The 25900-nt window shown below is 36.0% G+C and overlaps 2 protein-coding genes across 2 annotated transcripts in view; both read left to right on the top strand.

Annotated features, from left to right (window-relative positions):
* The window catches only part of LOC107567654 (myb-binding protein 1A-like protein), a 27152-nt gene extending 19269 nt beyond the window's left edge, over positions 1-7883 (top strand). Inside the window, exons 19-27 of the mRNA XM_016253364.1 lie at positions 640-797; positions 4464-4598; positions 4758-4839; positions 4922-5053; positions 5540-5608; positions 5722-5835; positions 6377-6475; positions 6570-6694; positions 7232-7883. Coding sequence (XP_016108850.1) covers positions 640-797; positions 4464-4598; positions 4758-4839; positions 4922-5053; positions 5540-5608; positions 5722-5835; positions 6377-6475; positions 6570-6694; positions 7232-7586 — 1269 coding nt within the window. The 3' untranslated portion in view covers positions 7587-7883. The remainder of the gene's footprint in view (positions 1-639; positions 798-4463; positions 4599-4757; positions 4840-4921; positions 5054-5539; positions 5609-5721; positions 5836-6376; positions 6476-6569; positions 6695-7231) is intronic.
* Positions 7884-10255: 2372 nt separating this feature from the next.
* LOC107567649 (uncharacterized) overlaps positions 10256-25900 on the top strand; it is a 22052-nt gene continuing 6407 nt past the window's right edge. The window contains exons 1-12 of the mRNA XM_016253358.1: positions 10256-10636; positions 14611-14732; positions 14806-15003; positions 15972-16084; positions 16272-16383; positions 17769-17894; positions 18156-18262; positions 19074-19191; positions 19952-20006; positions 20888-20966; positions 23813-23869; positions 25130-25310. Coding sequence (XP_016108844.1) covers positions 10498-10636; positions 14611-14732; positions 14806-15003; positions 15972-16084; positions 16272-16383; positions 17769-17894; positions 18156-18262; positions 19074-19191; positions 19952-20006; positions 20888-20966; positions 23813-23869; positions 25130-25310 — 1407 coding nt within the window. The 5' untranslated portion in view covers positions 10256-10497. The remainder of the gene's footprint in view (positions 10637-14610; positions 14733-14805; positions 15004-15971; positions 16085-16271; positions 16384-17768; positions 17895-18155; positions 18263-19073; positions 19192-19951; positions 20007-20887; positions 20967-23812; positions 23870-25129; positions 25311-25900) is intronic.

Genomic DNA, 25900 nt, shown 5'->3' with positions numbered 1-25900 from the left:
AGCAGTCGTCATTTACTCCCGACATCTGAGCCGCTGAACTTGCAGTGGATTACATTTGTTTCTGAAGGGAATGCGCCCGCGATCTACATAAATGTGTCTATGTTTGCGCGAATCATTCGTGATCCAGCCTCATCTACAGAAGAAGTGAGTGTAAGGTTTTTTAATGAATCTTTGCAAATCGACTTTCCTAATAATGTGCTAATTAGCAAGTTTCACGATGAATGCGGCTAAAGTAAACAGTCTCTCAGAGAGCAGCTCAGAAGAGAGGGGCGGGGTCAGCAGAGCTCATTAACATTTAAAGGAAAATGCTACAAAAATGGCTTGCTCTGAAAAGAGCTGTTTTTGACAGGGTAAAAAAGGTGTTTTTTTACACTACCATTGAGAAATTTTAACCAAACTATGTTACAGACTTTTCATTAAGACCCTAAAGTATCATATCAACATGTGGAAAATGGGCATCCTATGACCCCTTTAAGACTGATTAATGATTAGTCGATGTTGAAAAATCCACATCATTGCATTCTGTTTTTATTCACAATTTGTACAGTGTCCCAACTTTTTTGGAATCGGGTTTGTAGTTAAAATATGCAAGTTTTTCTCTCAGAGGCTGATTTAAGTAATCGGATGTGTTGTTTTCAGGTACTGGACATGGTGGAGATGTTCTTGAGCAAACAGGGAAGCAGCGCTCTGGTTCTTGGGATGGTGGAACCGCTGCTCAGCGTGATCGAGAACGGGATGAGCTCCGAAACCAGCCAACAGGAACAGGACTTCCTGCGCAAGGTCGCAGACATCTTCAGGTGAGCAGTGCTATTTTAGTGTTATTTAAATACTTTTATAGTATTTATTAATATTTATAATTAGGTTTTATTTATTTATTTTTTTATAGTTTTTATTTAAATTTGAGTAATTTTGGTAAATGTGATTGTCAATTTTATTTCTTTTAATATTTCTATATAGCTTTTATTTAAATGTTAGTTTCTTTTAGTACTTAAATTTACTTATTTTAGTTTTTCTTATATTATTTATTATTGAATGAAAACTGAAAAATTAGTGCTGTCAATCGATTAATTTTTTTTACTAATTAATCACACATTTTTTTCCCACCTAACATTAACATTTTTAAATATACTTTTATATTGCAGTAATTTCACATTCAATCTTCAAATTAATGTAGAAACAACATAAAGACAGTATATTTTAAATATTTGTTTAATGGCATCTTTTTTTAAGACTGAAGGCGAGTATCACTGATACCAGAACTACTGATGTCTAGGATTTTTTCCACCTTAATATTTTACCATTGACTAGCCATTCAACATTACAGTATAAATGAGAGCTATCCATTTGAACATTTATCAGACTTTAAAAAATAACTTCTAATTTAAGTGAACTTAAAACAATAATAATAAACCCATTAAAATAAATGTCATATCTAGCTACCTGTGCCCTTCAGCAAGTAGGAAATATGTAGAAATTGAATAAAGTTATCAAAGTCTAAATTAAATATAGATGAATCCTTAAAACTATAAAAGTTAGCCTGCATCTCTGATGGTATGGGGTTGCATGAGTGCGTGTGGCATGGGCAGCTTACACATCTGGTAAGGCACCATCAATGCTGAAAGGTATATCCAAGTTCTAGAACAACATATGCTCCCATCCAGACGTCGTCTCTTTCAGGGAAGACCTTGCATTTTCCAACATGACAATGCCAGACCACATACTGCATCAATTACAACATCATGGCTGCGTAGAAGAAGGATCCGGGTACTGAAATGGCCAGCCTGCAGTCCAGATCTTTCACCCATAGAAAACATTTGGCGCATCATAAAGAGGAAGATGCGACAAAGAAGACCTAAGACAGTTGAGTAACTAGAAGCCTGTATTAGACAAGAATGGGACAACATTCCTATTCCTAAACTTGAGCAACTTGTCTCCTCAGTCCCCAGACGTTGGCAGACTGTTATAAAAAGAAGAGGGGATGCCACACAGTGGTAAACATGGCCTTGTCCCAACTTTTTTGAGATGTGTTGATGCCATGAAATTTAAAATCAACTTATTTTCCCCTTAAAATGATAGATTTTCTCAGTTTAAACATTTGATATGTCATCTATGTTGTATTCTGAATAAAATATTAAAATTTGAAACTTCCACATCATTGCATTCCGTTTTTATTCACAATTTGTACAGTGTCCCAACTTTTTTGGAATCGGGTTTGTAGTTAAAATATGCAAGTTTTTCTCTCAGAGGCTGATTTAAGTAATCGGATGTGTTGTTTTCAGGTACTGGACATGGTGGAGATGTTCTTGAGCAAACAGGGAAGCAGCGCTCTGGTTCTTGGGATGGTGGAACCGCTGCTCAGCGTGATCGAGAACGGGATGAGCTCCGAAACCAGCCAACAGGAACAGGACTTCCTGCGCAAGGTCGCAGACATCTTCAGGTGAGCAGTGCTATTTTAGTGTTATTTAAATACTTTTATAGTATTTATTAATATTTATAATTAGGTTTTATTTATTTTTTTTTATAGTTTTTATTTAAATTTGAGTAATTTTGGTAAATGTGATTTGTCAATTTTATTTCTTTTAATATTTCTATATAGCTTTTATTTAAATGTTAGTTTCTTTTAGTACTTAAATTTACTTATTTTAGTTTTTCTTATATTATTTATTATTGAATGAAAACTGAAAAATTAGTGCTGTCAATCGATTAATTTTTTTTACTAATTAATCACACATTTTTTTCCCACCTAACATTAACATTTTTAAATATACTTTTATATTGCAGTAATTTCACATTCAATCTTCAAATTAATGTAGAAACAACATAAAGACAGTATATTTTAAATATTTGTTTAATGGCATCTTTTTTTAAGACTGAAGGCGAGTATCACTGATACCAGAACTACTGATGTGTAGGATTTTTTCCACCTTAATATTTTACCATTGACTAGCCATTCAACATTACAGTATAAATGAGAGCTATCCATTTGAACATTTATCAGACTTTAAAAAATAACTTCTAATTTAAGTGAACTTAAAACAATAATAATAAACCCATTAAAATAAATGTCATATCTAGCTACCTGTGCCCTTCAGCAAGTAGGAAATATGTAGAAATTGAATAAAGTTATCAAAGTCTAAATTAAATATAGATGAATCCTTAAAACTATAAAAGTTATTGATTTCCTCATTTTTTATTTTGTTCTTTGATTAACAGACATCACAGCAGCTGGTTATTCGCTTATTTTGGCTGCTTTGAAAGCTGCTGTTGCTTAACATGACGCGGATCTGACACTCATCTCTTTCCCTTTTCTGACTCACTTCAGGTCTTAAAGTCTCTACTAATGAGCAGACGAGTTGAATGGGGTGTGTTAGATGAGAGAGACAGTGCTGCTGCTCCAGGACAGTTTTCAGAGACATGTTCTTAAATGTGACTCATATATAACAAATACTTGCATGCACAGTTTTAAGGCAGCTTTAATCGCCTTTTTGGTAACTTCATGACTTAACTGACGACATAACTACGACATTGCATGCATGAAATGATATACAGCGCGCGCCACTGCATTTGTGCATGCCACTGAAGAGCACATGCTATGAGTGCAGTATAACGGCTGACAGGACAGGAAAAATGTTTTTTACTGACATACGGCCTGACAACATCTCATCTGATCGCAGTTCACTGTTGTTCTACCGAAGCTCCTCGCCTGCCGCTCTGCGTCTAAATAAATGCAATTCTTGTCAAGAACAAGAAAATAAGTGACAGAAGCAGCAGTTGTGAGTGTGGTGGCCAACCCTAGCTCCGCCCCTGCATTAATTGCATTAAATATTTTGAACATGTTAAACTGAAAAAATTAATTGCATGCTTTAATGTGTTAATTTTGACAGCACTACTGAAATTTTTTTTTAATACTTTAAATTTTTAGTCAGATTTGAGTGGGTCGTGGGTGGGGAAGTCGTGGCCTAATGGTTAGAGAGTCGATTTGAACATGTTAAACTGAAAAAATTAATTGCATGCTTTAATGTGTTAATTTTGACAGCACTACTGAAATTTTTTTTTTAATACTTTAAATTTTTAGTCAGATTTGAGTGGGTCGTGGGTGGGGAAGTCGTGGCCTAATGGTTAGAGAGTCGAACTTATAACCCAAAGGTTGCGGGTTCGAGTCTCGTACCGGCAGGGATTGTAGGTGGGGGGAGTGAATGTACAGCGCTCTCTCCCACCTTCAATACCACGACTGAGGTGCCCTTGACAAAGAACCGAACCCCTAACTGCTCCCCAGGCGCCGCAGCAAAAAAATGGCTGTTCCGAGTATGGGTCACCATACTTGGCCACATGTCACGTCACTTTTAGTGAAAGCTCACAGAAAACATGCTGCTTATACAACGTTTTCTTTATGAAGAAAGATAGTTGTGTTGATTTAATTGCGTATAATTCTCATAGTTTGTCGCTCGGTCTCTGATCGGCAGGAACCGACTCTGTCGTGCAAAGTATTACTGCAGGGAAATCGACGGACGAGAGGCGGAGCTTCATGACATGCTTGAGCGTCTGATTGGTCGAGCCCAGAAACTGACAGACTCGTCTGTGTCTCTATACTACTTCAGGTGAGGACTTCTGGGATTACTGATGCTTATTAATCTGATGTTGCAGGAAAAAAGACAAAAACAACATCTTGTAGTATACTGTACAAATTCATTTATTTTCATTGCGTATCTGTTTATGGTGTGTTTGTGTCTTTAAATCACGTTGTTGTTGTTTTGTAGTGCTGCTCTCTATGTGCTGAAGGTGTTACGAGGCGTTGTGAGCGAACAGGACTCGGCAAACGCACCGACAACACCGTCAGAGGTAAACTACCATCTCAAATTGACACTGTTTGCTCATTTCCAAGTACTGAGGTTGATAAAATAACTTTGTGTGTTGATCGCAGCTGAGGCTTATGGGTAAAGTAGATGTTGAGAGAGTCACGACTTGCTTCAGGAACGCGTTGACATCTTTCATGACGAAGAGGAAAAGCCCTCTCACGGGAGCCATGTTCATCGACCTCTTCAGCAGATTCCCTGTGAGTCTAAAAAACTTCAGTAGTGAATAATATCAGTAGTATGTTTAAAGATATTGAGTTGGGGGGGGATCGAATTGTCATTTAAAGAGCTCCAGGTTTTGCAGCGCTTGTCTGTAGGGCTGCACACTTTGGCCAAAAAAATCTTTCTTTCTATCTTATAAAATAATAATAATTATTATTATTGTTATTATTATTATTATTATAAAATAGATTCAACAAAATAGGAATAGTACTAATATAATAGTAGCATTTCACTGTAAAATAAAATATTTAACATCACTATTACTATTACTCATAATTGGTTAGGCAATTGGTCAAAGCATTAGTAATGTTGATTAAACCACAAATCAATGTCCTAGTGTTGCAGCGATGAGTCTTGCACAGGAAAACACCACTCAGATTTTCTTGAAAATGTAAAAGATATAGTCTCCACCTCATGAAAGCTGTTAATGGGTCATAATTGGTCCATTTGTGTTGTGTTTGAAGGTGTTGTGTGTGAACCTGTTGGACACGGTGGTGGAGAACATCACTGCTGGAGTGAGGGAACATCAGCAGGTAAACCAAGCTGATCCATCTATATTATAGTGTATTTGAGCAGCTCATGAATATATTGAATTGTAATGAACTGTCTTAAGTGTGTTTTTTTTTTTTTTATCCGGTTGTTTCAGGGTCAGGCATGTGTCGTGGCGCTCAGGGCCCTGCAGTCTAAAGATGTAAAAAACCTGATGTCTGATGCCCACAGAACTGAGCTGCATCAGAAAGTTGGGGACCAACTTGCCAAGGTAGACTTTTTTTCATTTTACATGGTTGAAACCACACTTTCTTAGCTCGATCGTCTCAAAATGCAAAGTTTTGGAACAGCTCATTTCAACAGGAAGACCACAATTTCAGTAGTTGGCACCAATTCCAGTGAAAATCATTTGCAAATATTATTAATATTGATACAAATTTTTACATCTTTTTAGTAATGCAAAATAAGGTACTTATTTAAACAATAATTAATAAATAATAATCTTTAATTAATACATTACAATAATTGCTTCAGTATTATGTTTACATTCACTTTACATTAATATCTTGCCAATTTGATGGCATTCTGTATTTAAAATATCAAAGTAAAATAATATACAAATATACACAAACACAATATTAATATAATATAATATATATCCCCTTTTACAATATCAATATAATGCATATAATATAAGCTCTCTCTCTCTCTCTCTCTCTCTCTCTATATATATATACTCAGTATAATATTGATATACACACACACACAATATCTATATAATATATATCCTAAAATATATCCCTTTCTTCCAGAGTTTTGAAGATGTAGAGTGTAAGAATAAAACGGTTCATGAGAAGATAGTCAAGGCACTAGAGCTCTGTCAGCATCTTGTCAGAACCGTTCACAGTCAGGTAATGAATAAATGTTTTTCCTAAATCTTCTTTTTTTACAAGGTATTCTCAAGTGTTTGAGTGTTAAAACCCCACTTTGTTTCTGTCTGAGCAGAAGATGCAGGTTAATCTGGAGCTCCTTCAGAATGTTCTCAAGTCCATGAACGCTGAAGGAAGTCTGCAGAAACCAGGACAGCTGGAGGACACATACTGGAGCGTGATGAAGTTATTTGGCATTTTGTGAGTCACGTTATTCAAATCTATTTTGATTATAATTTTAAATGTGTATGTAAATGCTTAACTACCATTCAAAAGTTTGGAAAGAAGTCTCTCATGCTCACCAAGGCTGTATTTATTTGATCTAAAATACAGTAAATATTGTGAAATATTATTGCAATGGGAAACAACTGTTTTCTGGTTGAATATAATTTAAAATGTAATTTATTCCTGTGATGCAAAGCTGAATTTTCAGCATCATTACTCCAGTCTTCAGTGTCACATGATCCTTCAGAAATCATTATAATTAGCTGATTTGCTGCTCAAGAAACATTTCTAATTATTATCAATTGTATGTTTTATTATGTGAGACTCATCATCATAATCATCTTTTGGTTCGTGTCCATCAATAATAATGAAATATGTGGAATACCTTTCATATTTAAAGTATTACATAATAAAAATGTTAAATATTTTTCTTTAGAGTATTAAACCATTTCCAGCAAGTGTAACTGATAATCAACCTGTCTTCAATGTCTCTCTTCCTTTGCTTTATTTTAGAAAGCCAAAGATGGAAAAGGTGAAGAAAGTTGTAGAGGCAGAGCAGACAGAAGAAACCACAAAGAAGAAGAAGAAGAAGGGGTTCCTTCCTGAGACGAAGAAACGCAAGAACCGTAAGAAGCCTATGGTACTGGAGGGAAAAGAGATGCCAGCCTCCACAGAAACTGCTGGAGGAGTGTCCGGAGAGGAGGGAAAGAAGAAGAAGAACAAGAAGAAAAGCAAGAAGAGGAAACAGCAGGTAGGAGAAGGAGAAGAGACACGAAATCAGCCAGCCACTAAAAAAGCCAAAACACAGCAGCAGCAACAACAGAAGAAGAAAAAGAAAGGAGGACAGCAGGAAGTTGATGGAAAATAATTGGACAATATGATATAACTGAATACAGGACTCCCTACAGGTTGCTGTTTGTCCTGTGCAGCCCAAACTCTGGGCCTGGCCTTCAGAATTCTGCTTCTTTCAAGATCACCTGTTCTGTTCAGAGAAATCAGCAAATGTGAAGAGAGAAATATCTGCATTATTTGCCTGTTTGTGATTACTTGCATGATATTATTTTTTTAAAAGCAATAGAAGAAATACTAAAAGGCATTTTATTCTTAAAGGGATAGTTCCCCCAAAAATGAAAATGTGATGTTTATCTGCTTACCCCCAGGGCATCCAAGATGTAGGTGACTTTGTTTCTTCAGTAGAACACAAACGAAGACTTTTAACTCAAACCGTTGCAGTCTGTCAGTCTTATAATGGAAGTGAATGGGAATCACGGCTTTGAGAGTCAAAAACACATACACAAACAAAACCAAATTAAACCCTGCGGCTCGTGATGATACATTGATGTGTAAAGACACTAAACAACAGTATTTATATCGTTTTTTTACCTCTGATGCACTGCAATGTCTGAACTGTCCTGAGCACGTTCTCAACAGTCGGTGCATGATGCGTCGTCTTTTTTATTTTTTTTTTTACTTTTACTTTTTGACTTATAAGTACATTACCGCCACCTATCTCTCAAGTGGACCATTGACACTCTATCTACAATCTCAATTAGGAGTGCCAATTGTCCATTTAAGAGATAGGTGGCGGTAATGCACTTACAAGTCTGTGATCCGCCGTAAAGCAAGAAGAAGATGCATTACACGCCGACTGTCAAGGATGTGCTCAGGACAGTTCAGACATTGCAGTGCATCAGAGGTAAAAAACGATATAAATACTGTTCTGTGTCTTGCACAGACCGATCGTTTCGTGTCTTTACACATCAATGTATCGTCACGAGCCGCAGGGTTTAATTTGGTTTTGTTTGTGTATGTTTTTTTGACTCTCAAAGCCGTGATTCCCATTCACTTCCATTATAAGACTGACAGACTGCAATGGCTTCAGTTAAAAATCTTAGTTTGTGTTCTACTGAAGAAACAAAGTCACCTACATCTTGGATGCCCTGGGGGTAAGCAGTTAAACATCCCATTTTCCTTTTTGGGTGAACTATCCATTTAATATGTGGTTTCTGTGTTTTTACTGTGCAAAGTACAGTGGCAGTCATTGAACTTTACTTGATGAGGTTTGTTCCAGTTACTATAAAAATATTGTAAAACTATAAAAATAACACAAATGGGAATTACTGTAGTGAATAAAGAATGAGTGCTGAGAAGAGAAAGGCTGTGTCAACTGTTTGCACACTGAAACGAATGAATGTTCCCAGGAAATCAGAGTAAAATAAGACCAGCAGAACCAAAAACACTGAACCTTGCACCCAGATTAAAGAAGATTTGAGTCTCCAAGCTGCCTTAAATGTGTGAATGGGCAGATAGAAACTATCTTTTGTTTGCCACGAGTTATAAAGCATGAAACTTCTTTAACATAAAAAGTAGATTTAAATATCAAATGTTTGTATTTTACTCCATCTTAAAATGGTCTTGTCCTTCTCAACCTTAACAGTATCATCATTACTGTTGAATTAACAAAAATGAAAATTTTTTAATGAATTTTAACGATCAGTGTTATATTTCGCTGTGTCCAACATTTTGTGTGCACCTTTGTTACTACATGATTTTGCATTAAAAATGAATTGATTAACATTAATTACAATTTTGACACCCAAGAGATCACATTATTGAACCCTTTCTACAGCATTATGGAAATAATTTTGTTCCATGTTATCAGTTCTAACATGCATTGTAGTGTTAAATCAATTTGCCAGCGTCAAACATCATGCTCAGTTTTTAATTTATGAGAAATGCATATCAGTAAATAAATACACTTTTGTTAGCTAAAAATATTTTACATTTTAAATAATTTTCGATAATTGTAATCTGAAATCAAAAATTTGTAAATTAAAAAATAAACTGATTTAAACACTGATTTAAAAACAAAGCTAAATAGAACTATTAAAAATAATAAAAATGGCAAGCAAATAAAATGTCAATTAAACTAAAAAGGAGAACCAAAATAACATTTAGAAATAAATTTTAATAAATAACAGTAAAAAACTGCTTCAAAACATAATTTAGCACTAAACTAGATGAGTAATAGTTCAGTCTAGACTCTAGATCATCTGCAATCTTGTTACTCTTTGTACAATACTTAGTGTAAAATTTTACAAACTTGTTTAATTTTGATGTTTATTTCTAAATAAAAATCACACTATGTCCAAACAAGTTCCCAACATGCTATAAAAAATGATACGCCTCATAAAATGAAGATTAAGCAACTTTTCACTGACCTTTTGAAAAATACTTTCTTTTTTCTTTACCTATTTTGTACCCTATTCATGTAAAATACATAACTGTAATATCTGTGAAAAAGTAACTTGCGTTACTTATTTGAAAAAGTAACTCAGATATTCTCTTGTAAATGAAAAAGTAATGCGTTACTTTACTAGTTACTTGAAAAAGGTAATCTGATTGCGTTACTTGTAATATATTACCCCCAACACTGGTGGTATTTTCGGCGGAAACTATAGTTTACATGCCAAATGTCTGTCAGAGTAAAGCTTAAAATATCCCACATCTGTTTGAGAAGCCATGATTGACTGCAACATTTCCTCACTTCCAATAGATGGCGCTCTTCTGATCAACTGCTATTTCTGGAGAATCACTGAGGAAGTGGACAGATGCCAGAAACAGAAATAGTAAACATGAAAGTGAGAAGCAGACTGTAGCGCGACGCTGTCTGTGTAACGTTAGTGTTCAGCGGCCCTCTGAGATCGGATCCGTGTGTTTATTCGCGTCTGACGGCGGACAGTCGAGACCGGACGGGCGAGATCAGCGAGAAGAAGATCATGTACAACAGCAGCGGCAGCACACTGTCCTCTTCCTCCTCCTCCTCTGAGGCTGGAGACATGAAAAGTGCAGTGTTCAGCCCGGGCGAGCCGCTCAGACAGCCGCGCACGACTCCTCCGGTGTCCGACGGCGGCGCAGGTGAAGTAGCGTTCGGTGCTAGCTCACATGCTAGTCCGCTAATAACTGTTTCTAGTAGCTAATGTTGTCCGAGGCCTTTGAGGGGGGATACACACACACACACAATTCTTAGCCTTTTTGTCTAACGTTAGTCCTCCATTTGAAGCCCCCTCGGTTATAAAAAGCAGAACATTTGGGTTAATTACGTTAACGTAACGTTACCCTGCGGAGGAGTGACTTCAGTCGATGACAGTTAATGCTAGTCACTGTTTAGATGCAAGTTATCACGATATGCGTATATGTTTATAAATATATTTGTTCGTATGCATATAATATAGAGATATATGCTAATACTTGGGTAAAGTAAAGCTGATTTTTAACAATGCCAGTTGAACATGCAGTACTGTGCAAAAGTCTTAGGCCATTAGTATTTTCACCAACAAAAAATGGTTTTATGCCAGTTATTTATATCTTTTGCTGTAGTGTGCCAGTAGGAAATATCAGTTAACATTCCTTTTGCCATTAATTGTAATAATCCAGAGAAATTTTTGTCTGCACAAGGAGTCTGACAGCAGACACTTCAAGAACCTTCCTGCAAAGCAACAGTACTGTTTAAAGGGGTCACATTATTTGGATGCAACTTTACAGATCTTCTTTATGCACCAAGAGCTTGTAACAAAAAATTGAAATCGCATCATATGACCCCCTTTAAAGTTTTAGGCACTTGTGTAAAAATGCTGTAAAGTGAGGATGCTTTAAAAAATAATGTCATAAATAGATTGTATTTATCAATTAACTTCTATTAACTAAATCAAATCAGCATTTGGTGCAACCACCCTTTTTGTTAAAACATCTTTTGTCCTAGGTACACTTGCATATACAGGTGCATCTTAATACATTAGGATATCATGGAAAAGTTAATTTATTTCAGTAATTCAACTCAAATTGTGAAACTTGTGTATTAAATCAATTCAATGCACACAGATTGAAGTAGTTTAAGTCTTTGGTTCTTTTAATTGTGATGATTTTGGCTCACATTTAACAAAAACCCACCAATTCTCTATCACAACAAATTAGAATACTTCATAAGACCAATAAAAAAAGTTTTTTTAGTGAATTGTTGGTCTCCTGGAAAGTATGTTAATTTACTGAACATGTACTCAATACTTGGTAGGGGCTCCTTTTGCTTTAATTACTGCCTCAATTCGGCGTGGCATGGAGGTGGTCAGTTTGTGGCACTGCTGAGGTGGTATGGAAGCCCAGGTTTCTCTGACAGTAGCCTTCAGCTCATCTGCATTTTTTGGTCTCTTGTTTCTCATTTTCCTCTTGACAATACCCCAGATTCTCTATGGGGTTCAGGTCTGGTGAGTTTGCTGGCCAGTCAAGCACACCAACACCATGCTCATTTAACCAGCTTTTGGTGCTTTTGGCAGTGTGGGCAGGTGCTGAATCCTGCTGGAAAATGAAATCAGCATCTTCAAAAGACTGTGGAAACTTCACACTGGACTTCAAGCAACTTGGGCTATGAGCTTCTCCACCCTTCCTCCAGACTCTAGGACCTTGGTTTCCAAATGAAATACAAAACTTGCTCTAATCTGAAAAGAGGACTTTGGACCACAGCGCAGCAGTCCAGTTCTTCTTCTCCTTAGCCCAGGTAAGATGCCTCTGACGCTGTCTGTGGTTCAGGAGTGGCTTAACAAGAGGAATACGACAACTGTAGCCAAATTCCTTGACACGTCTGTGTGTGGTGGCTCTTGATGTCTTGACCCCAGCCTCAGTCCATTCCTTGTGAAGTTCACTCAAATTCTTGAATCGATTTTGCTTGACAATCCTCATAAGGCTGCGGTTCTCTCTGTTGGTTGTGCATCTTTTTCTTCCACATTTTTTCCTTCCACTCAACTTTCTGTTAACATGCTTGGATACAGCACTCTGTGAACAGCCAGCTTCTTTGGCAAATAATGTTTGTGGCTTACCCTCCTTGTGAAGGGTGTCAATGATTGTCTTCTGGACAACTGTCAGATCAGCAGTCTTCCCCATGATTGTGTAGCCTAGTGAACCAAACTGAGAGACCATTTTGAAGGCTCAGGAAACATTTGCAGGTGTTTTGAGTTGATTAGCTGATTGGCATGTCACCATATTCTAATTTGTTGAGATAGTGAATTGGTTGGTTTTTGTTAAATGTGAGCCAAAATCATCACAATTAAAAGAACCAAAGACTTAAACTACTTCAGTCTGTGTACATTGAATTTATTTAATACACAAGTTTCACAATTTGAGTTGAATTACTGAAATAAATGAACTTTTCCACGACATTCTAATTTATTGAGATGCACCTGTAGTTCTTCAGGTAGCTTTGCAGGAAGGTTTCCTGAAGTGTCTTGGAGATGTCGACAGTTCTTCTGGATTTAGTCTGTCTGAGTTTTTTCTGTTTCTTCATGTAACCTCAGACGGACTGGATGATGGTGAGATCTGATCTCTGTGTGGAGCACTGGCTGTTGTCAGACTCCTTGTGCATACAAAAATCTTACTGGATTATTACAATTAATGGCAAAACAAATTTATTTTATTCGCACTCATGCTCCTAAATACATTTTCCAGTTCACACACATCTATTTTTAGTCACAAATGAGAGTGAAATGCTTGAACTGTCGAGCCCTGAAAAGGAATGTTTGGAAATGTAAACTGTTATTTACATAATTATTCATTATTATTATTGTCCTCATTTGTAAGTCGCTTTGGATAAAAGCATCTGCTAAATGTCAAAATGTAAATGTTATTTCCAACTGACAAACTACAGCAAAAGATAGAAATACCTGGCTTAAAACCATTTTTTGTTGATGAAAATACTAATGGCCTAAGACTTTTGCAAAGTACTGTATATATGGGTGGTCCATGTTTATGTGTAAATATATGAAGTTAATAATGCTTTGACCGTGTAAAGCTTATTTTTTAGCATTTCAGTGAAGTTGACTATAGATATATAGACAGCTAGAGATAAACAGACAGCTCAACAGATAGATAGATAGATGGATATATGCAAAGATGGATGGATTGATGCATGAATGGATAGACAGATGAATGATAGGATAGAGTACAAAGCATATAAACCTTTTTAACAATAGTTTCCACCACATCATATTTTAGATGTATTTTGTCATTGGAAAGATAGATAGATAGATAGATAGATGCATGAATGGATAGATCTATGGATGGATGATAGATGGATAGATGCAGAGATGGATGGATAAATGGATAGATAGATGCATGAATGGATAGATAGATGTGTGAATTGATGGATGGAGAGAGTACAAAGCACCGACCATTTTAACCATAGTTTCCACCACAACTGGCTATTTTAGATGTATTTTGTCGATAGATGCATGAGTGAATAGATGGATGGATGATAGATGGATAGATATATGGATGTAAAGATGGATGGATGAGTAGATAGATGATAGATACATGAATGGATGGATGCAGAAATGAATGGATGGATGGATAATGAATAGATGGAATAGATTTTAACCATAGTTTCCACCACATCTGGATGGTTTTTTTAAATGTATTTTGTCATTAGTTGATTAACTTGACTTGTAATAATTACTTCTGATCGATTGTGATCTTTCATGTTAAAAATCTAACGAACTTTTGAAGACACATTTGTTGTTGTATGATGAAGATTATTGCAGTATTACTTTTATTGGAATGCGGGATTTAAAACTGGTTAAATGGTCACCAGCAGTTAGTGGGTGAGATTGTTAATCTGGCCATATCTGTCATGTGATTTGAGTGGAGAAGTCAAGTAATCTTGACGGGTTGCTTCTGTCTCTACACTACAAGTCTAATGTGTGCTGTTCTTTATTATTACTGTTTCTAACATATTTTAGAATGCTAGTAAAGTCATCAAAACTATGAAATAACACAAAACGGGAATTAGTGTATAGTGACTACAAATGTTCAGCGTTAATGCCAGTCTTCATCACTCCATCTTCCAGAGAGCAGATCCCCCATTCCTTCAGGACACAATAGCAGCAGTGCTGCAGATGCACTTGTGAAAAACTCTAAACTGTCTGCCGCAGCACCTGAGTTTTTCCCGGGCAATTATGCATCGTTCCAGGTGAGTCTATGTGGCTCCTCTTTAACGCTGTGTGAATTTACCGTGGTATTAGTCTAATGTTCTCTGTTTTTAGGATGACGTGTATTCCGATGGATCTGAAGAGTACTACCCTGAGACCTCACTGGCTGATTTTGTTCAGGATTTCGTAAGCCATCTGAACTCGTCTCCGGGGTCCTTCGAGTCAGAAATCGATTACATCACGGATATGCTGAACAGCTGCGTCACTACAGAGGAGATTCTGCAGGAGCTGGTAGAGCTCATCTATGTACAGGTGCATTTGTAATGAGTTTCTGATAATGGACCTGTGTGGTAACCTGTCAAAATGCAACGAGAACTTCCTGTTTAAAGGAATAGTTCACCAGTCATTATTTACTCACCCTCAAGTTTTGTCTTTTTTTTTTTACATGGAAAACAACAGAACTTTAAAATTACATGTAAGTGAGTTAATGATGTTTTTGAGTGAACTATCTCTTTAAATCACACTGTCAAAACTATTTTAAAAATATATTTAAACTATTGCAGAACATAAATATTATATATTATAATGTACAGTTCTGTTCTGCAATAGTTTAAGAATATATTTAATAAAAAAAAAAAAAAAAATTCACAATTTATTCACACTTTTTTTTTTCACGTATTACTGCAATTATGATTATTACACAGCTCTCTGGAATACAGTCTTAATAACTCATATAAATGAATAATTTCCTACATAAATATGTCAATATTTTATATCCATCTGATCCTGTATTTATTTATAGCTGTCTAATAAACTATGCAATGTACAGTCCATATATTTATTATTATTTATTTTTTAGTAGCATTATGTATACATACTACTATATTATTTATTAATTCCTTAAGTGGACACACACAAATCTCAGTAATCCGAAATATAAATAATGACACAGAAAGCTAAATTCTAATCTTAAATTGTGGCTTTTTTAAGTTTTGCATGCTCATTGTCTTGCGAAAGCATGCATTGAACCTGAGATGGCCTCTATAACACCTTGAGTATTATTATATTAAAAAGTATATTTTGTAATTGGTGAATTACTGGTTAATTTTCAAATCATGCATCAGTGCTGTATTGAATTTTGAACCAAATAGCAGAACTGAAATTTGCAAAATACTACTATGGTACTATTTTTAATCTGTGTACTGGTCAAAACATAATGCATTTAGCAGTTGTTATTAAGATGAATGCAATGAAAACCATCCCACATTTGTTTTCCACAGTCCACGTCTATCCCTAACTTCGCCTACACGGGTGCACGGCTCTGTAACCATCTGTCTTATCACATCCGTCTCAGTCCAGCCAGCGGTAACTTCAGACAGCTGCTGCTGCAGAGGTAAATTTCAGGTTTAGCAATGTGACGCCCAAGTACCCATTTCTGGGTGTTTCATAAAAGTGGCTTGACATTTGGTTCTTAAAGTCAACAGTTTCTTCCCTTTTCCTTCTAAGCCTTTACTTTCATTTTCGTCTCATTTTTGTTAGTATTGTTTATCCTCAAAACTCCATTTTGTGTGTCTGTGTAGGTGTCAAAACCAGTTTGAGCAGAGGGAGCAGGCCGTGAGAGGAGATCCAGAGACCCAGAAAAGGTTTCACTATTATGTGCTGTTTCTGGGGGAGCTTTACCTTAACCTGGAGGTTAGTACAAAACCAATGCTTTTCAATTATCACAAAATCTGTCTATCTATCTATCTATCTATCTGTCTTTTATTTTATATTTACTTCAATTAGCAAAAATACTTTTTTTTTTCCTTTTTTTTTTGTGAATTTGTAATAACACTGGTATAGCCAGTAAAGCTAGTCAACCAATCATCATTACAAAATAAACCCAACGGCAGAGCTTGACCTGCTGCATCTGAGCAAATTATGTAATGCTAAAGCCTAAACCGATTAAAACCCTTAAAGGGTTAGTTCACCCAAAAATGAAAAGTCAGAGTTATATTAAAAATTGTCTTTGATCTTCCAAGCTGTTTAATGGCAGTCAGTGGGTGTTACAGTTCATCAGTCCAAAAGAATTGAAATAAAACGCATCCATCCATAATAAAAAGTGTCTCACACGGATCTGGGGGGTGAACAAAGGCCTCCTGTAGCGAATCTATGCGTTTTTGTAAGAAAAATATCTATATTCAAAATATAATTATCACTTTAATCTAGCTTGCGGCAACAGTTGTACACGGAAGCAGCTCTGGGAGGATGACGTAAGATGTCTTGTGAAAACCAACGTTTGTTTACAGGAGCAAAGGAAGCAAAGTTTCCTTACTTTAGCAAAGGAAAACCAGTCTCCTCTTGGCTTATTTCGAAATACTCCGACATTCTTCTTTACAAATCCTCGTTTTGTACTTCTATTTCGTGACCGTTGTTTTGTTTTGATCTCTCCGCTGCGCTTCCGCATTCATCACTTCTGAGCGGCGCATGCGCAAAGCCAACCTCATACGTCATCAGCCAGTAGCTGCTTCCGTGTACAACAGTGAGCTCAAGCTAGATTAAATTATTACGTTTTAAATAGATATTTTTCTCACAAAAACGCATCGATTCGCTACAGGAGGCCTTTGTTCACCCCCCGGAGCCGTGTGAGGCACTTTTTATTATGGATGGATGCACTTTATTTAACTTCTTTTGGACTGATGCACTGCAACACCCGCAGACTGCCATTAAACAGCTTGAAAGATCAAAGACAATTTTTAATATAACTCCGATTGGATTCGTCTGAAAGAAGAAAGTCATATACACCTTGGATGCCTTGAGGGTGAGTAATTCATGGGCTAATTTTCATTTTTGGGTGAACTAACCCTTTAATATCAACTCCTTTGCATAACGTAGTATATAAATCCTGACATATGTATTTGCTTGAATTCATATGTCAGATTTTGTAATGTTTACGTTATAGTTACATGTTGAATTTATTATTTTTTTTCCAGATTTGTAGCTGATTATTCAACTGTAGTTGTACTGTACATTTTTATTCTGTAAACAAAAGTATGAGCGACTACAATTTTAGATTTCTGTTCTTTAATGTCTTTCAGATCAAAAGTAGAAAGGACACACCCGGGCGAGCTAACGTCTTGCTGGGAGCGCTAAAGGATCTTTTGAACACATTATTCTGTCACCCAGATGACCCCAACCTAATGTGTGCTGTCAAATTACTCAAGGTTTGCTGTGTTCCACTTTGAATACATTGAAGCTGCACTAAATGGTACTGTTTCAGAGCAAATGCACTGTTTAATAGTTTGTAGGAGTTATCAGGTAACCTCAGGACTCAACTTAAGATCATTAGTGACACTAATGTAAACAAAGATTTTGAAATTTAATTCAAAGAACTGAAATGAGATAATCAATCAATCTGCAGATAATAATGCAGTACTATACTGTTGGTGTTGACTAGCATTGTTTTACTGTACTGATTCGACAAGCTGAGCGGTTCCATTCTGGATGACGCATGGAAGGAGAAAGGCCAGTCAGACATGGATGAGATAATCAAGAAGATTGAAGAAGTTTTGCTGGATGTCAAATGCAGCCGGTGAGCGAGTCAGGCAACAATAGATTGTTTTTGGAAATCTTTAGCTTGCAGTATATCAACGGAATTGTAGTTCACTAAAACTAAAACCATAAAAAACATGTTTGTTGCTTGACTAAAACAGAAGTTAAATTAATTAATTTATTTATGCATGCATGCATGCCAAAGACAGCATTCCTCATTTCAGTTTTGTTTAACTTGATGTACTAAAATAACTCAAATTAAAACTGACATAAAAATAAAGAAAAACTGTATAGACATAAAAAAAAGCGAAAAATGCAACAAAATTACTAAAAATATAAGAACAAAAACTAATTTAAAAATATTAATAAAAACTATAATACACTGTAAGAAACAGGTTTACTGGCAGAAAATTACCAGTACATTTTCCATTTAATTTAAGGACATTTCCTTCAACCATAAGACAACACAATGCAATGCATAATGCAAAATATTGGTAAGACACCTGTGAAAAAATAAGTATGGAAAATTCCTTCATTTTAACACAGTACATTGGGCTGTATTTTTACAGACTTTTCTGAGAGTGCAGTGACACTAAAACAACACTGGTATATACAGTATGTATGTAGTATTGAGGTTTATGAGCATCACGGTCTGCACTCCTATTGCTTATTATCGTACATTTACATAAAGTTGAGTTGCATTGCCAACAGTTGTTGTTGCTCATGCCGCTGGAAATCGCCAACTTCCATTTGTTTTGTTGCTGAATGTCACTGTCAGTGTGAACAGCTCTTAGATTGCTGAAAGCAGTACAATTGCATTATTGATGTTTACAGTATCTGTTTGTTTGTAGAGATGTCAAGCAGATGCTGTTGAAACTGGTGGAGTTACAGTCCAGTAACTGGGGTCGAGTTCAGACAGCAAGTGTGTCCAGTGATGCTACACCAGACAATGACCCCAACTACTTTATGGTGCGTAATGGCAAATAAATCAAATGCATTCATTGAGGTTTTGTAGTAAAATATGTAATCTGTGACATCATTCATATTTTGTCGCCTCTCTTAGGGTGTGTTCACACTTGTAGTTCGGTTCGTTTGGTTAATTTGGTCTGGACCAAAAAGGAAAATGATACATTTGCTCCTGGTCCGCTTAGCGTTCACATTGGCATTTTTGACAGTGAACCTAAAGACACCGAACTTAAAGGCATTGTGATACGTTCACAACCTGATTGGTCGACTTGAATGGCGTATATATCGTGAACACACCTAGTGCCGTCTGCTAGACTAAGCGTGCTCATTATTGCTTGTATGCTACATATAATTTTATTTCAAACTCAGAAGGAACTCATAAAAGGCACTTTAACTCATCGTTGCTCCACGTTTGCCCTCTGCTAATTTTGTGTTGGTTACACTGTGTCTCAAATCATGTCGCATAGCGTTGCATCTTGTCATTACTTCCTGTTTTTGGTTCGTTTATAAGTATTTGGTCCATGTTGTGTTCATATTTCATTCGAAATGCACCAGAGTTGGTTTGGAAGCGGACCGAGACCCATCTTTTTAGCGGTCTATGTCCGCTTGTTTGGTGCGCACCAGGGTTCGGATGGCAGCGTTCACACTTACTCAAATGAACCGCACTAACAGAGCAATCGCACCAGAGTTTGTTTTAATCGAACCAAACATGACAAGTGTGAACACACCCTTAATGTGTCTCTGTCATGGTTTTGCTCCCCAGAATGAACCAACCTTCTACACAGCGGATGGGACGCCTTTTACAGCAGCAGATCCTGGTGAGCAGCGGCAGCGGCTTTAGTCTGCTGTGACCCATCTACAGTCTTACTCATGTTTTATTAAGTGGGTGAATGTCGCAAAACCGTGTTCGAGTTCAAAATCAAAAGAAAATCAGAAATTCCATTTTGAGGGAAAAAAGAAAGCCTGTTTTAGGAGTATTAAAGGGGTCATATGATGCCTTTTTAAAGATCATTATTTTGTGTATTTGGTGTAACAGAATATATTGACATGCTTTAATGTTCAAAAAAACAATTTTTTTTCAAATACTGTACATTATTGTAGGTCCTCTATGCCCTGCCTCTCTCAAACGCTTCGTTTTCTACAAAGGCCCTCCTTCCGACAAGCGCAGTCTGCTCTGATTGGCCAGCTGACCTAGTTTATTGTGATTGGCCGAACACCGCTAGCACTCGTCGGAAATGTAACTCCCCTTACCATAATCGTGAGCTTCATCTTTCAAAATAAATGTAAAGACAGAGCCCAAAAGGGGAACAGAGTCACGTGACAGACACAGTGATGAAGCTGGTATGTGTTTGTGATGTGACTCTCGCTTGCTCGGAATATCTCTTTGGTTTTGAGACTTTAGTCTTTGCAACTTCAGGGATCTTATCTATGCACAATCTGCTTGTAGCACTCCAAAGAGAAAGGAAAACTTGAAATCGCATCATATGACCCCTTTAAGACTTGCATTACTTCATTTATTTTCATAAAATTAAGTATGTTTTAATTTTTTTTTTAAATTCTCATTACCATAACATGCCAGACATTTTTTTAATTATTATTTTTATATTTATATTTAAATTTATTTTTATATTATTATGAATTTTTTTATATATTGGTAATTACTGTATTTACTACTAATCTACTATTTCCCCCACCACAGAATACTCAGACAAATATCAGGAGATTCTAGACCGAGAAGACTACTTCCCTGATGCATATGAAGAGAATGGAAATGATTTGTAAGTAGATTTTTGTAAATTTGTGTGCAGAATATCAAAAGTCTTGTTTGCTTGCACAACTGAGATACTATATAGTTTTTTTAATTAATATTTTGAATTAGTTTTAAATTTTATTTGAAGTTTTAATTCCGTTGTTGTTGTTTTTTGTCATTTGTATTCGTTTTAGTTTTTTAAATAATAGCTATATAGTTTTCATAAATTTTGTTTAGTTTTATTTTAGAACGTCAACTAAATGAAAAGTTTTGCTTTGGCAACTATCTGAAATAAGTTTAGTTTTTTATTTATATTTGATTTTATTTCAGTTCAAGGTTATTTTATTTCAAGTAACAAAATGCTTTTTTATGGTTTTAGTTGACTCTAATACCCCTCTGCTCGAACTCCAGTAATTGTCCTCCTCACAATGATGCTGGGGGGAGTCAAAGAGCACATTTTAGTGAAGTCAGCAGTCCAGGGAGAGAGGGGGGCTTAGCAAGACCTACCAGTCTTATTCAGCATAGTCTTCAGCCCATTGGATAGGCCATGAGCAGTTAACAAAGACCAGCCAACAGGGGCGAGTCAGTAATTCATGTGATGAGTTTTAAAATAACTTTTTCTATTTAATACAATACACATTATGACAGAAAAAAACAGTTAAGGCACTTATAATGAAGGAATGCATGAACATAATTAGAAATTCATAGTCTCACAGTATAGTAATCCACTGTTAAGGCCATTTCACACTGAGCGCAATGCGAAAAAGCGAGGCGAATCGCCGACGAACGTTGCTTTCACACCGAGCACGAAACGATTGATCACCTTTGCTAATTCACACCTGCACGCTAGGTGGTGCCAACCACCAATGCATTTTTACTCCGATATTTATCTCATATATGGATTTAACATCGTCCACTGCTCAATATACAGCATTAAATATAGCTAAAGTTTGGTTCTACGCCAGAAACACAAACATCTTGTAATGCTTACAAGAAAACATCTTAAAATATAAGTACAATTAGCATCAAGCCACATTTGAAAATGTATGATTATTGTTTTCGCTTAAACCCGACTATAAACCATCATCGAGTGCTTGTAATAACTTCTGATTGTGATCTGTAGTTGATTTTGATTCTATAATAGGCAGACATGCACTCTTTGTAGGCTATGTTTAATAACGCCACACTGCCTAAACATCCTTTATTGTTATAAAATTGCCATGAGCTGCATACAAAACACATACAGAAAATATATTGTCATAATCATGTCTATTTGCTTTCATATTTCATGTGTAGAAAAAAAATGCACGTTTCACTTGTTTTTTTTAAACACGGAAGATCTAGAGCAGTGTTTCTCAACCAGGGGTCCGTGGACCTCTAGTGGTCCTTGACGTAAGGCCAGGGGGTCCGAATAAAGTATGAATTTTTGTATAAATTTTGTATATTTTGACATGACATGTTCCCATGAAAGAAAAATTCAATATAGCTGATGATATGGCCAAATACTGGACAAGTCAACTAACTTGAATTATACTTGACTGCATTTGGTCCTCGAAAACACACAAATGATACATGGATGAGTCAATGTTGTTCTGGGGGTCCTTGAGGATGGTTCTGAATTGGACTGGGGGCCGGTACGCCAAAAGGTTGAGATTCACTGATCTAGAGAGTTACCGCGCTCTGACTCAACACTCGCGCACGTGGAAGAAAACGGACACTCCAGATCACATAATTCAATGGAGAATTTAGAAATTATATTAAGAACACGTGAGAATAAATCTGTTCTCAGATACCAAAGATAACAGGAACTCGGCATCCACTCTCTTCTCTCTACCGGGATACTCTTCTTCGGTGTTTGTTTACACTGGTTTTCGAAACAGCACCACCACTCGTGCAACAGCAGCTGCTCTGGGCACGTGATCTAAGCTCAAATCTGATTGGACGACCCGTTTCATCGTGGAGCGACGGGGGAAAATATCGACACACAGGACGAAAAAAAATCCTCGCTTTTTCGCACCGCAAATAATCGCGCCTGGTGTAAATATCCCCATAGGGACCTATTGTTTCGATTCAAAAGAGTCATCGCGCCGAATTTTCGCTTTCAGTGTGAAAAGCCCTTTATATTAATGATTTTAGACAGATTTAATAGATACAGATTTAAAGAAAGGTTCATGTAAATATATAAGCTATTGCTTACTTTTTTTTTCAGTAACATTTTCATGTATTTAAAAGAAGATCTCTTATGCTCATCAAGGCTGCATTTATTTGATTAAAATACAGTAAAAACAGTCATATTTGGAAGTATTATTACTATTTTAAAGTAAGAAAAGCAGCCATGACCAGTTTAATGGATCTTGGCTCGATAAAAGTACCTTCTGTGTTCAATACAAGATGACAGAAAATATATATTTTAAATATTTATTAAAGAAAATTACACGGGTAAGTGCGACTTTTTGTCACAATTCAGATTTCATTCTTGCAATTCTGATATATACCTGCTATTCTTTTTTTTTTTTTTGTAATTTTGTTATATACCTGTTTTTTTTTTTTTTTTTTTTTTTTTTACTCTTTTCTCACAATTGTCTTTTTTTTTTTTTTCACCACGGCATAAAAAAGCAATTGACTTTTTATCTTACAATACTGACTTTTTTTTCTCAGAATTCTAAGTTTATATTTATAATTTTGAGTTGATCTTTCACAATTTTGACTTTTTTTCCCCACACAATTGCAAGAAAATTCAAAATGGTGAGATATATACTCAGAATGTCAAGGAAAAAAGTCAGAATTGTGAGATAAAAAGTCAAAAAAAAAATTTTGGAAATGTGTTGGGAACAAGCTTCCATATACTTATGAAGGAATGCTTCTGTGTTGCAGTTTCTGCGGTGATGAAGACGAAATGGATCCGGAGATCGCCAACAATTCACTAAAAATGTTTTTTTTATTGGTCTTATGAAGTATTCTAATTTGTTGAGATAGTGAATTGGTGGGTTTTTGTTAAATGTGAGCCAAAATCATCACAATTAAAAGAACCAAAGACTTAAACTACTTCAGTCGGTGTGCATTGAATTGATTTAATACACGAGTTTCACAATTTGAGTTGAATTACTGAAATAAATGAACTTTTCCACGACATTCTAATTTATTGAGATGCACCTGTATAAAATTAAACATGACCTTAATTCTATGGCTTTTGAAAAACGGACAAAAACAGAAAAAATAGACAAAATTAAAGTTAAAAAAACGTTTAGTTTATCAGTGATACCATATAGACAGTTCAATATTGTTCTAATAAAACTGACATATGCAACAAGATTTATAAAAGGTTGAATATCATGAATATCCAGGTCATATTCCACCCCCGAATAATATTATAAAAGACAAAGCAAATCATATTTAGCATAAAGTAAAAATAAAAAATATGTTGTTTATATAGGTTTCATGCTATTTATAAATGTGTATATGTGCTAATACAGGTGTCATTTTATTTCTTTATATATGAAATAAAATAATAAATTATATATATTTCTTCGTGAGATGAACTCAAAAAATAATCTAAATCAAATCTTGATCCGTGTTCATATTGCTTCAGCTTGCCAGAGTTGAATCTTAGCCGCAAGGGGGCGATGAAGGAGCGCACAGCTTTATGAGTAATTACTGTAGAAGAAGTGATTCATCCAATCAGAGGCATTCTCTTCATCAACCGCGAAAATTTGCACCATGGCAACTAGTGACGGGAAGTCCGAGTCATGCCTGCAAATCGGTTCTTTTGAACAGTTCTTTCAAAGAAACGAATCACCTGGTCCCTGACATCCCAACGTTTTCATCTAGATACACGTATTGTTTATTATGTGTTTTTTTTCTTTTCTGATTACGTTTAATTAACAAAGGCGTTCATGATCATTTTGTGTCCCAGTTCAGTTTGATTCAGTTCGTGTGTTGCTAGAGTCGGTTCTCGCATCGTTTTTGCGAGTCGGATCTTTTGAATCAATCGATTGTAAACACGATTGATTCAAAAGATCCGACTCGCAAAAACGAACCTTTCACTCTAGCAACAACAATTGGACGCGACTGTGGATTTTGTTTGTTCTGCTTCAGTGATTTTAGTGTTTACGTTTAGACTGTGGCGGTGTGTAATAGGTTCGAGTTCTCTACTGAATTGTCTGGTGTTAAGTGAGTCATGTGTTCGGTCAGGTTTATGGTCGTGTGTGTGGATGAGTCTGTGGACGTGTTGTACTCAGACGGGCGCAGACTGCAGCTCTCTCCCTGCGGATCTGAGTTCATGATGGAGAAACACATGTCCCCCTCTGCACACCCGCTACAGCCCAGAGAGAGAGTCAGACAGAGAGCAAGATTCGCCATCAGCGAGTATAAGGTATATACAGCACCTTTTCATCCCCATAAATATATCAATACTGTGTCCTTTGTACTGCAAAACTTGTATCTGCATTGCAATTTCATGGAACATACCTTACATTTCTGTCTACCTGTATATTTGTGTATCTATCTATCTATCTATCTATCTATCTATCTATCTATCTATCTGTCTGTCTGTCTGTCTGTCTGTCTGTCCATTTATACCACAATTATCTATCTATCTATCTATCTGTCTATCTGTCTGTCTGTCCATTTATACCACAATTATCTATCTATCTATCTATCTATCTATCTATCTATCTATCTGTCTGTCTGTCTGTCTGTCTGTCTGTCTGTCTGTCTGTCTGTCTGTCTGTCCATTTATTCCACAATTATCTATCTATCTATCTATCTGTCTATCTGTCTGTCTGTCCATTTATACCACAATTATCTATCTATCTATCTATCTATCTACAGTATCTATCTATATGTCTGTCTGTCCATTTATACCTCTATCTATCTATCTGTCTGTCTGTCTGTCTATCCATCTATCTATCTATCTATCTATCTATCTATCTATCTATCTGTCTGTCTGTCTGTCTGTCTGTC

This window comes from Sinocyclocheilus grahami, unplaced genomic scaffold (genome assembly GCF_001515645.1).
Source record: "Sinocyclocheilus grahami isolate Dianchi unplaced genomic scaffold, SAMN03320097.WGS_v1.1 scaffold1177.1, whole genome shotgun sequence".
NCBI lineage: Eukaryota > Metazoa > Chordata > Actinopteri > Cypriniformes > Cyprinidae > Sinocyclocheilus > Sinocyclocheilus grahami.
The sequence above is the reverse complement of the archived record's forward strand: the minus strand, read 5'-3'. Positions and strand labels throughout refer to the sequence as shown.